Here is an 11,614-nt window from a genome sequence, read left to right on the forward strand (position 1 = left end):
AAGAGAGAATAAAACCCTCTTTAGTGTAATCAGGGACTATAATGAGAAACAAAAATAAATAAATACAAAATAATAATAAAAAATATAAAGGGGTATCTACTATTCTATATGAAAGATGATCATAAAAAACCAAGAGGTCAAAAAAAAGGAAAGATATAGACATACAATCCTAAGACGTTTGTCATTTGGAAATAGGTATGCATATGTAAATAGAACAATAACAGTTGTAAAGTAAGTCAGAGCAGACCTGTATGCCGCTTTAAAACGGTATCTTAGTTACTGTAATGCAGTTACCCATACTTGAACTCTACCGCAGTCCGTTCAGCGCATCACGCCTCTCCAGGCAAACCAATCAGTGGACAGGAAAGGCGGGCGTTGGCGCTGTCACTACACAAAACGTAAACACGGAAAAACACTCAGATGGACACGAGAAATTACCAATGAAACGGCAGCATTGACTTAGTACGCTTCCTTCATTGGTGCATTTCAAAGGGAGGGTTCTGAAGTAGAACCTGCACAGAAAGATAGGAGAGAGGTACATTGGTGAACGATCTCTACTTTACTGTACTTGTGTATGTTTTAACCGTCTATACAGTAGTGATAATTACTATAACAGGTCAGGGTGTTTTTTTTGTTAGCCTATATATGGCATGTTTTGTGCGCAGAGATCTTCGTTAAGCTCGCTATCTGCAGCCTGTTATTAACGTTACGTTACCTTATAGCTACAGACAGAAGTTTGGTTGTAGCGTTCGGGATAACTTGGTGAAGCCAGTCGGTGTGGATACATTGTTTTAATTAACTAGACACACAGATGGCAACCAGGTAACATTAGCTAACTGTGAGATGGAGGAATAACAGCATGACGAGGGAATAGATGCGGAAACGAAGTCCACATCCATCTGCAGGAATCACAAAGATATGAGGAATAACGTTATCTGAAATAAAGCCCTGTTTTTAAACCTCTCAGACGAGTAACCTTATCTAAAATGAATACCAGATGAAATTACTGTAATTTTCAATAACCGAAAGCGATCTCTCCTCCTGCACCGTCTCCCCCTGGCCGACAGATGTCGCTGTTGTAACGTCACAGCCACTCCGTTTATGAGCCAATCAGATCATGACTAAGGACCCGTCGTCATGCAGCAGCAGCCAATGAAAGGGCAGGAGAGCGGGTCCAGGGACAGGGCTGAGGTTGGGGTGGTAAAGCGGAAGGCTGAGAGAGATGACCCTGCCTTCCCATCTCCTCCCCCGTCTCCTCCCAGCCCTCTTCCTATTTTCCTGTTTCCATCTGAACTGGTGTTCTACTCTGATCAGAGGAGTTCCCACAGGAGAGTCCTGACTCTCTACAACCCTTACACCTTCACCATCAGATTCAAGAGTAAGAACCATACCTACCTCTGACCTCCAACCCCTGACCTGTTGTGAACGTCTCTGTATTCTATGGTAGAGGCAGAGAGCAGCCTGAGAGCCAAGTCCTGCGTCGACCTTTAACCCCTGACCTCTAACCTCTGACATCTCTCTCTATAGTGTTGTGTACAGCCCCATCTCTGTATTCAGTGGTGGAGGCAGAGGGCAGTGTCAGAGCCAAGTCCTGTGTTGACCTGTGAGTATCATTAAGCATAATCCAAATACAACACACTGTATGTAGTGCTTATGATGGCTCTATAAAGCCTTTATAAGTTGTTATTGGCTTTATTTGGAATAGCAGAGAGTTGAAATGACGCCCTATTCCCTGGCCTTTATAGGGCAGTACTGTTGACCAGGGCCTTTATAGGGCAGTACTGTTGACCAGGGCCTTTATAGGGCAGTACTGTTGACCAGGGCCTTTATAGGGCAGTACTGTTGACCAGGGCCTTTACAGGGCAGTACTGTTGACCAGGGCCTTTATAGGGCAGTACTGTTGACCAGGGCCTTTATCGGGCATTACTGTTGACCAGGGCCTTTACAGGGCAGTACTGTTGACCAGGGCCTTTATAGTACAGTACTATTGACCAGGGCCTTTATAGAGCCGTACTGTTGACCAGGGCCTTTATAGGGCAGTACTGTTGACCATGGCCTTTATAGTGCAGTACTGTTGACCAGGGCCTTCATAGTGCAGTACTGTTGACCAGGGACTTTACAGGGCAGTACTGTTGACCAGTGCCTTTATAGTGCAGTACTGTTGACCAGGTCCTTTATAGTGCAGTACTGTTGACCAGGGCCTTTATAGGGAAGTACTGTTGACCAGGGCCTTTATAGTGCAGTACTGTTGACCAGGGCCTTTACAGGGCAGTACTGTTGACCAGGGCCTTTATAGGGCAGTACTGTTGACCAGGGCCTTTATAGGGCAGTACTGTTGACCAGGGCCTTTATAGGGCAGTACTGTTGACCAGGGCCTTTATAGGGCAGTACTGTTGACCAGGGCCTTTACAGGGCAGTACTGTTGACCAGGGCCTTTATAGGGCAGTACTGTTGACCAGGGCCTTTATCGGGCATTACTGTTGACCAGGGCCTTTACAGGGCAGTACTGTTGACCAGGGCCTTTATAGTACAGTACTATTGACCAGGGCCTTTATAGGGCCGTACTGTTGACCAGGGCCTTTATAGGGCAGTACTGTTGACCATGGCCTTTATAGTGCAGTACTGTTGACCAGGGCCTTCATAGTGCAGTACTGTTGACCAGGGACTTTACAGGGCAGTACTGTTGACCAGTGCCTTTATAGTGCAGTACTGTTGACCAGGTCCTTTATAGTGCAGTACTGTTGACCAGGGCCTTTATAGGGAAGTACTGTTGACCAGGGCCTTTATAGTGCAGTACTGTTGACCAGGGCCTTTATAGGGCCGTACTGTTGACCAGGGCCTTTATAGGGCAGTACTGTTGACCAGGGCCTTTATAGGGCAGTACTGTTGACCAGGGCCTTTATCGGGCATTACTGTTGACCAGGGCCTTTACAGGGCAGTACTGTTGACCAGGGCCTTTATAGTACAGTACTGTTGACCAGGGCCTTTACAGGGCAGTACTGTTGACCAGGGCCTTTATAGTACAGTACTGTTGACCAGGGCCTTTATAGGGCAGTACTGTTGACCAGGGCCTTTACAGTGCAGTACTGTTGACCAGGGCCTTTATAGGGCAGTACTGTTGACCAGGGCCTTTATAGTGCAGTACTGTTAACCAGGGACTTTATCGTGCAGTACTGTTGACCAGGGCCTTTATAGGGTTTATCGTGCAGTACTGTTGACAAGGGCCTTTATAGTGCAGTACTGTTGACCAGGGACTTTATAGTGCAGTACTGTTGACCAGGGCCTTTATAGGGCAGTACTGTTGACCAGGGCCTTTATAGTGCAGTACTGTTGACCAGGGCCTTTACAGTGCAGTACTGTTGACCAGGGCCTTTATAGGGCAGTACTGTTGACCAGGGCCTTTATCGGGCATTACTGTTGACCAGGGCCTTTACAGGGCAGTACTGTTGACCAGGGCCTTTATAGTGCAGTACTGTTGACCAGGGCCTTTACAGGGCAGTACTGTTGACCAGGGCCTTTATAGGGCAGTACTGTTGACCAGGGCCTTTATCGGGCATTACTGTTGACCAGGGCCTTTACAGGGCAGTACTGTTGACCAGGGCCTTTATAGTACAGTACTATTGACCAGGGCCTTTATAGGGCCGTACTGTTGACCAGGGCCTTTATAGGGCAGTACTGTTGACCATGGCCTTTATAGTGCAGTACTGTTGACCAGGGCCTTCATAGTGCAGTACTGTTGACCAGGGACTTTACAGGGCAGTACTGTTGACCAGGGCCTTTATAGTGCAGTACTGTTGACCAGGGCCTTTATAGTGCAGTACTGTTGACCAGGGCCTTTATAGGGCAGTACTGTTGACCAGGGCCTTTACAGGGCAGTACTGTTGACCAGGGCCTTTATAGTGCAGTACTGTTGACCAGGGCCTTTATAGTGCAGTACTGTTGACCAGGGCCTTTATAGTGCAGTACTGTTGACCAGGGCCTTTATAGGGAAGTACTGTTGACCAGGGCCTTTATAGGGCAGTACTGTTGACCAGGGCCTTTACAGGGCAGTACTGTTGACCAGTGCCTTTATAGTGCAGTACTGTTGACCAGGGCCTTTATAGTGCAGTACTGTTGACCAGGGCCTTTATAGGGAAGTACTGTTGACCAGGGCCTTTATAGTGCAGTACTGTTGACCAGGGCCTTTATAGGGCAGTACTGTTGACCAGGGCCTTTATAGGGCAGTACTGTTGACCAGGGCCTTTATCGGGCATTACTGTTGACCAGGGCCTTTACAGGGCAGTACTGTTGACCAGGGCCTTTATAGTACAGTACTGTTGACCAGGGCCTTTACAGGGCAGTACTGTTGACCAGGGCCTTTATAGTACAGTACTGTTGACCAGGGCCTTTATAGGGCAGTACTGTTGACCAGGGCCTTTATAGTGCAGTACTGTTAACCAGGGACTTTATCGTGCAGTACTGTTGACCAGGGCCTTTATAGGGTTTATCGTGCAGTACTGTTGACCAGGGCCTTTATAGTGCAGTACTGTTGACCAGGGACTTTATAGTGCAGTACTGTTGACCAGGGCCTTTATAGGGCAGTACTGTTGACCAGGGCCTTTATAGTGCAGTACTGTTGACCAGGGCCTTTACAGTGCAGTACTGTTGACCAGGGCCTTTATAGGGCAGTACTGTTGACCAGGGCCTTTACAGGGCAGTACTGTTGACCAGGGCCTTTATAGTGCAGTACTGTTGACCAGGGCCTTTATAGGGCAGTACTGTTGACCAGGGCCTTTATAGTGCAGTACTGTTGACCAGGGCCGTTATTCTTCAGTACTGTTGACCAGGGCCTTTATAGGGCAGTACTGTTGACCAGAGCCTTTATAGTGAGGTACTGTTGACCAGGGCCTTTACAGGGCAGTACTGTTGACCAGGGCCTTTACAGGGCAGTAATGTTGACCAGGGCCTTTACAGGGCAGTACTGTTGACCAGGGCCTTTACAGGGCAGTACTGTTGACCAGGGCCTTTACAGGGCAGTACTGTTGACCAGGGCCTTTATAGTGCAGTACTGTTCACCAGGGCCGTTATTCTTCAGTACTGTTGACCAGGGCCTTTATAGGGCAGTACTGTTGACCAGAGCATTTATAGTGCAGTACTGTTGACCAGGGACTTTACAGGGCAGTACTGTTGACCAGGGCCTTTATAGTGCAGTACTGTTGACCAGGGCCTTTACAGGGCAGTACTGTTGACCAGGGCCTTTACAGGGCAGTAATGTTGACCAGGGCCTTTACAGGGAAGTAATGTTGACCAGCGCCTTTACAGGGCAGTACTGTTGACCAGGGCCTTTATAGTGCAGTACTGTTGACCAGGGCCTTTATAGTGCAGTACTGTTGACCAGGGCCTTTACAGGGCAGTACTGTTGACCAGGGCTTTTACAGGGCATTGCTGTTGACCAGGGCCTTTATAGTGCAGTACTGTTGACCAGGGCCTTTATAGTGCAGTACTGTTGACCAGGGACTTTACAGGACAGTACTGTTGACCAGGGCCTTTACATGGCAGTACTGTTGACCAGGGCCTTTATAGTGCAGTACTGTTGACCAGGGCCTTTATCGTGCAGTACTGTTGACCAGGGCCTTTATAGTGCAGTACTGTTGACCAGGGCCTTTATAGTGCAGTACTGTTGACCAGGGCCTTTATAGGGCAGTACTGTTCACCAGGGCCTTTATAGTACAGTACTGTTGACCAGGGCCTTTATAGTGCAGTACTGTTGACCAGGTCCTTTATAGTGCAGTACTGTTGACCAGGGCCTTTACAGGGCAGTACTGTTGACCAGGGCCTTTATAGGGCAGTACTGTTGACCAGGGCCTTTACAGGGCAGTACTGTTGACCAGGGCCTTTATAGTGCAGTACTGTTGACCAGGGCCTTTACAGGGCAGTACTGTTGACCAGGGCCTTTATAGTGCAGTACTGTTGACCAGGGCCTTTATAGTGCAGTACTGTTGACCAGGGCCTTTATAGAGCAGTACTGTTGACCAGGGCCTTTACATGGCAGTACTGTTGACCAGGATTTTATAGGGCAGTACTGTTGACCAGGGCCTTTATAGTGCAGTACTGTTGACCAGGGCATTTATAGGGCAGTACTGTTGACCAGGGCCTTTATAGTGCAGTACTGTTAACCAGGGCCTTTATAGTGCAGTACTGTTGACCAGGGCCTTTATAGGGCAGTACTGTTGACCAGGGCCTTTATAGGGCAGTACTGTTGACCAGGGCCTTTATAGTGCAGTACTGTTGACCAGGGCCTTTATCGTGCAGTACTGTTGACCAGGGCCTTTATAGTGCAGTACTGTTGACCAGGGCCTTTATAGTGCAGTACTGTTGACCATGGCCTTTATAGGGCAGTACTGTTCACCAGGGCCTTTATAGTGCAGTACTGTTGACCATGGCCTTTACAGGGCAGTACTGTTGACCAGGGCCTTTATAGTTCAGTACTGTTGACCAGTGCCTTTACAGGGCAGTACTGTTGACCAGGGCCTTTATAGGGCAGTACTGTTGACCAGGGCCTTTATAAGGCAGTACTGTTGACCAGGGCCTTTACAGGGCAATACTGTTGACCAGGGCCTTTATAGTGCAGTACTGTTGACCAGGGCCTTTACAGGGCAGTACTGTTGACCAGGGCCTTTATAGTGCAGTACTGTTGACCAGGGACTTTATAGTTCAGTACTGTTGACCAGGGCCTTTATAGTGCAGTACTGTTGACCAGGGCCTTTATAGTGCAGTACTGTTGACCATGGCCTTTATAGGGCAGTACTGTTCACCAGGGCCTTTATAGTGCAGTACTGTTGACCATGGCCTTTACAGGGCAGTACTGTTGACCAGGGCCTTTATAGTTCAGTACTGTTGACCAGGGCCTTTACAGGGCAGTACTGTTGACCAGGGCCTTTATAGGGCAGTACTGTTGACCAGGGCCTTTATAGGGCAGTACTGTTGACCACGGCCTTTATAGGGCAGTTCTGTTGACCAGGGCCTTTGTAGTGCAGTACTGTTGACCAGGGCCTTTATTGTGCAGTACTGTTGACCAGGGCCTTTATAGTGCAGTACTGTTGACCAGGGCCTTTATAGGGCAGTACTGTTGACCAGGGCCTTTACAGGGCAGTACTGTTGACCAGGGCCTTTGTAGTGCAGTACTGTTGACCAGGGCCTTTATAGGGCAGTACTGTTGACCAGGGCCTTTATAGGGCAGTACTGTTGACCACGGCCTTTATAGGGCAGTTCTGTTGACCAGGGCCTTTGTAGTGCAGTACTGTTGACCAGGGCCTTTATTGTGCAGTACTGTTGACCAGGGCCTTTATAGTGCAGTACTGTTGACCAGGGCCTTTATAGGGCAGTACTGTTGACCAGGGCCTTTACAGGGCAGTACTGTTGACCAGGGCCTTTACAGGGCCTTTATAGGGCAGTACTGTTGACCAGGGCCTTTATAGGGCAGTACTGTTGACCAGGGCCTTTATAGGGCAGTACTGTTGACCAGGGACTTTATAGTGCAGTACTGTTGACCAGGGCCTTTATAGTGCAGTACTGTTGACCAGGGCCTTTATAGTGCAGTACTGTTGACCAGGGCCTTTATAGTGCAGTACTGTTGACCAGGGCCTTTACAGTGCAGTACTGTTGACCAGGGCCTTTATAGTGCAGTACTGTTGACCAGGGCCTTTACAGGGCAGTACTGTTGACCAGGGCCTTTACAGTGCAGTACTGTTGACCAGGGCCTTTATAGTGCAGTACTGTTGACCAGGGCCTTTATAGTGCAGTACTGTTGACCAGGGCCTTTACAGTGCAGTACTGTTGACCAGGGACTTTATAGTGCAGTACTGTTGACCAGGGCCTTTACAGGGCAGTACTGTTGACCAGGGCCTTTACAGTGCAGTACTGTTGACCAGGGCCTTTATAGTGCAGTACTGTTGACCAGGGCCTTTACAGGGCAGTACTGTTGACCAGGGCCTTTATAGTGCAGTACTGTTGACCAGGGCCTTTACAGGGCAGTACTGTTGACCAGGGCCTTTATAGTGCAGTACTGTTGACCAGGGACTTTATAGGGCAGTACTGTTGACCAGGGCCTTTATAGTGCAGTACTGTTGACCAGGGCCTTTATAGTGCAGTACTGTTGACCAGGGCCTTTATAGTGCAGTACTGTTGACCAGGGCCTTTACAGGGCAGTACTGTTGACCAGGGCCTTTACAGTGCAGTACTGTTGACCAGGGCCTTTACAGGGCAGTACTGTTGACCAGGGCCTTTACAGGGCAGTACTGTTGACCAGGGAATAAGGAAATAAGGTGCCATTTTGGACACAACCTGAGACTTCCTGTCCTCTGACCCGACTTCCTCTTTCTCCCCACAGAGTGGTGCGTCACCAAGATGTGTCCACCCGCCACTGGGGAAGGAGAGATCGGTTCCGCCTGGAGGTGTCGGGGGGAGGGCAGGGGGCGAATCGGGAGGTGTGGGCTGAGCTCAGGGGAGGAGAGGCCACTGCCCAGAATCGACCCACTAGCCCCCCGAGACTCCCCCCTCCCTCTCTCGCTCCTCTACCTTACTTCACATTGCCCCAGAGAGGTGAGTCACTTAGTTAGCCCTCCATACAGGGGGAGGGAGGACACCCCCCAGCATAGACCCACTGACTCCCCCCTCCCTCCCTCACCCTGTCTCTCAACCTCGACCTACATACTCCTCCGTTAGATCTACAGTCACCCTGAAGAGATTTCTCCTTCCTGAGGAAATGGTCACATCTCAGTCAACATGTATCATCTCTCTCCCCTTATAGAAACAGTCACATCTCAGTCAACATGTATCATCTCTCTCCCCTTATAGAAACTGTCACTTCTCAGTCAACATGTATCATCTCTCTCCCCTTATAGAAACAGTCACATCTCAGTCAACATGTATCATCTCTCTCCCCTTGTAGAAACAGTCACATCTCAGTCAACATGTATCATCTCTCTCCCCTTGTAGAAACAGTCACATCTCAGTCAACATGTATCATCTCTCTCCCCTTATAGAAACAGTCACATCTCAGTCAACATGTATCATCTCTCTCCCCTTATAGAAACAGTCACATCTCAGTCAACATGTATCATCTCTCTCCCCTTGTAGAAACAGTCACATCTCAGTCAACATGTATCATCTCTCTCCCCTTAAAGAAACAGTCACATCTCAGTCAACATGTATCATCTCTCTCCCCTTAAAGAAACAGTCACATCTCAGTCAACATGTATCATCTCTCTCCCCTTGTAGAAACAGTCACATCTCAGTCAACATGTATCATCTCTCTCCCCTTGTAGAAACAGTCACATCTCAGTCAACATGTATCATCTCTCTCCCCTTAAAGAAACAGTCACATCTCAGTCAACATGTATCATCTCTCTCCCCTTAAAGAAACAGTCACATCTCAGTCAACATGTATCATCTCTCTCCCCTTGTAGAAACAGTCACATCTCAGTCAACATGTATCATCTCTCTCCCCTTGTAGAAACAGTCACATCTCAGTCAACATGTATCATCTCTCTCCCCTTAAAGAAACAGTCACATCTCAGTCAACATGTATCATCTCTCTCCCTTAAAGAAACAGTCACATCTCAGTCAACATGTATCATCTCTCTCCCCTTGTAGAAACAGTCACATCTCAGTCAACATGTATCATCTCTCTCCCCTTGTAGAAACAGTCACATCTCAGTCAACATGTATCATCTCTCGCCCCTTATAGAAACAGTCACATCTCAGTCAACATGTATCATCTCTCCCCTTATAGAAACAGTCACATCTCAGTCAACATGTATCATCTCTCTCCCCTTATAGAAACAGTCACATCTCAGTCAACATGTATCATCTCTCTCCCCTTATAGAAACTGTCACATCTCAGTCAACATGTATCATCTCTCTCCCCTTGTAGAAACAGTCACATCTCAGTCAACATGTATCATCTCTCTCCCCTTTTAGAAACAGTCACATCTCAGTCAACATGTATCATCTCTCTCCCCTTATAGAAACAGTCACATCTCAGTCAACATGTATCATCTCTCTCCCCTTAAAGAAACAGTCACATCTCAGTCAACATGTATCATCTCTCTCCCCTTAAAGAAACAGTCACATCTCAGTCAACATGTATCATCTCTCTCCCCTTGTAGAAACAGTCACATCTCAGTCAACATGTATCATCTCTCTCCCCTTGTAGAAACAGTCACATCTCAGTCAACATGTATCATCTCTCGCCCCTTATAGAAACAGTCACATCTCAGTCAACATGTATCATCTCTCTCCCCTTATAGAAACAGTCACATCTCAGTCAACATGTATCATCTCTCTCCCCTTATAGAAACAGTCACATCTCAGTCAACATGTATCATCTCTCTCCCCTTATAGAAACTGTCACATCTCAGTCAACATGTATCATCTCTCTCCCCTTGTAGAAACAGTCACATCTCAGTCAACATGTATCATCTCTCTCCCCTTGTAGAAACAGTCACATCTCAGTCAACATGTATCATCTCTCTCCCCTTAAAGAAACAGTCACATCTCAGTCAACATGTATCATCTCTCTCCCCTCTAGTTCGGAGACTGTCCCAGTTTGCAGTGTCGGTGGTGATGGGTGTGGTGTGTGTTGCTTTCTTAATGCTCCCCCTCCACTCTGAGCCCAACAACTTGGTTCCTAGCTATGCCCATGTGACTGTCACACAGAAATTGGTGTGCGCCTACACACTGGGTAAGACATCTGTGCGTGTGCGTGTGTGTGTGTGCGCGCGTGTGCGTGTGTGTAACTCTTGTTTATTTGTCTCTAAGGTCTGCTCACCATGGTGTTTCTACGGTAACCAGAAGAGGAGATGATGTTTCCATGGAGATTCAGACCAAGATCCCCCCCCCCGTTCATTCCCCAGATCAATCTGATGTGTTCTAGGGGCCAACAGTGCTGATATGTCCAACAGGGCTGATATGTTCTAGGGACCAACAGAGCTGATATGTTCTAGGCGCCAACAGGGCTGATATGTTATTGGGACCATCAGAGCTGATATGTTCTAGGGGCCAACAGTGCTGATATGTCCAACAGGGCTGATATGTTCTAGGGACCAACAGAGCTGATATGTTCTAGGGCCAACAGGGCTGATATGTTCTAGGGGCCAACAGTGCTGATATGTCCAACAGGGCTGATATGTTCTAGGGACCAACAGAGCTGATATGTTCTAGGGCCAACAGGGCTGATATGTTCTAGGGGCCAACAGGGCTGATATGTTCTAGGGGCCAACAGGGCTGATATGTTCTAGGGACCAACAGGGCTGATATGTTCTAGGGGCCAACAGGGCTGATATGTTCTAGGGACCAACAGGGCTGATATGTTCTAGGGACCAACAGGGCTGATATGTTCTAGGGACCAACAGGGCTGATATGTTCTAGAGACCAACAGGGCTGATATGTTCTAGGGACCAACAGGGCTGATATGTTCTAGGGACCAACAGGGCTGATATGTTCTAGGGACCAACAGGGCTGATATGTTCTAGGGACCAACAGGGCTGATATGTTCTAGGGACCAACAGGGCTGATATGTTCTAGGGACCAACAGGGCTGATATGTTCTAGGGACCAACAGGGCTGATATGTTC

General features: G+C 48.1%; 1 protein-coding gene across 2 annotated transcripts; it reads left to right on the plus strand.

The window, feature by feature from the left end:
• Window positions 1–492: 492 nt before the first annotated feature.
• LOC135515401 (motile sperm domain-containing protein 1-like) lies at window positions 493–11,171 on the plus strand. Of its 2 annotated transcripts, XM_064939077.1 has the most exons (6): window positions 493–535; window positions 1,068–1,378; window positions 1,528–1,603; window positions 8,369–8,580; window positions 10,571–10,723; window positions 10,801–11,171. In XM_064939077.1, exons 2-6 carry the CDS (start codon window positions 1,138–1,140, stop codon window positions 10,827–10,829), a joined length of 711 nt encoding a protein of 236 aa, XP_064795149.1. In that variant the 5' UTR covers window positions 493–535; window positions 1,068–1,137; the 3' UTR covers window positions 10,830–11,171. The 2 variants fall into 2 exon arrangements, with proteins under 2 accessions (XP_064795149.1, XP_064795148.1); XM_064939076.1 differs by having other exon boundaries at window positions 504–1,378.
• Window positions 11,172–11,614: the final 443 nt, after the last annotated feature.

This window comes from Oncorhynchus masou, chromosome 27, assembly GCF_036934945.1.
Source record: "Oncorhynchus masou masou isolate Uvic2021 chromosome 27, UVic_Omas_1.1, whole genome shotgun sequence".
NCBI lineage: Eukaryota > Metazoa > Chordata > Actinopteri > Salmoniformes > Salmonidae > Oncorhynchus > Oncorhynchus masou.

Excerpts from the sequence above, each read along its gene's own strand:
- LOC135515401 (XM_064939077.1), top strand. The coding sequence starts at position 1,138 with ATGCAGCAGCAGCCAATGAAAGGGCAGGAGAGCGGGTCCAGGGACAGG. Across the intron at positions 1,379-1,527 it reads CTTCACCATCAGATTCAAGA|TGTTGTGTACAGCCCCATCT; the intron begins GTAAGAACCATA and ends CTCTCTCTATAG. Across the intron at positions 8,581-10,570 it reads CTTCACATTGCCCCAGAGAG|TTCGGAGACTGTCCCAGTTT; the intron begins GTGAGTCACTTA and ends TCTCCCCTCTAG.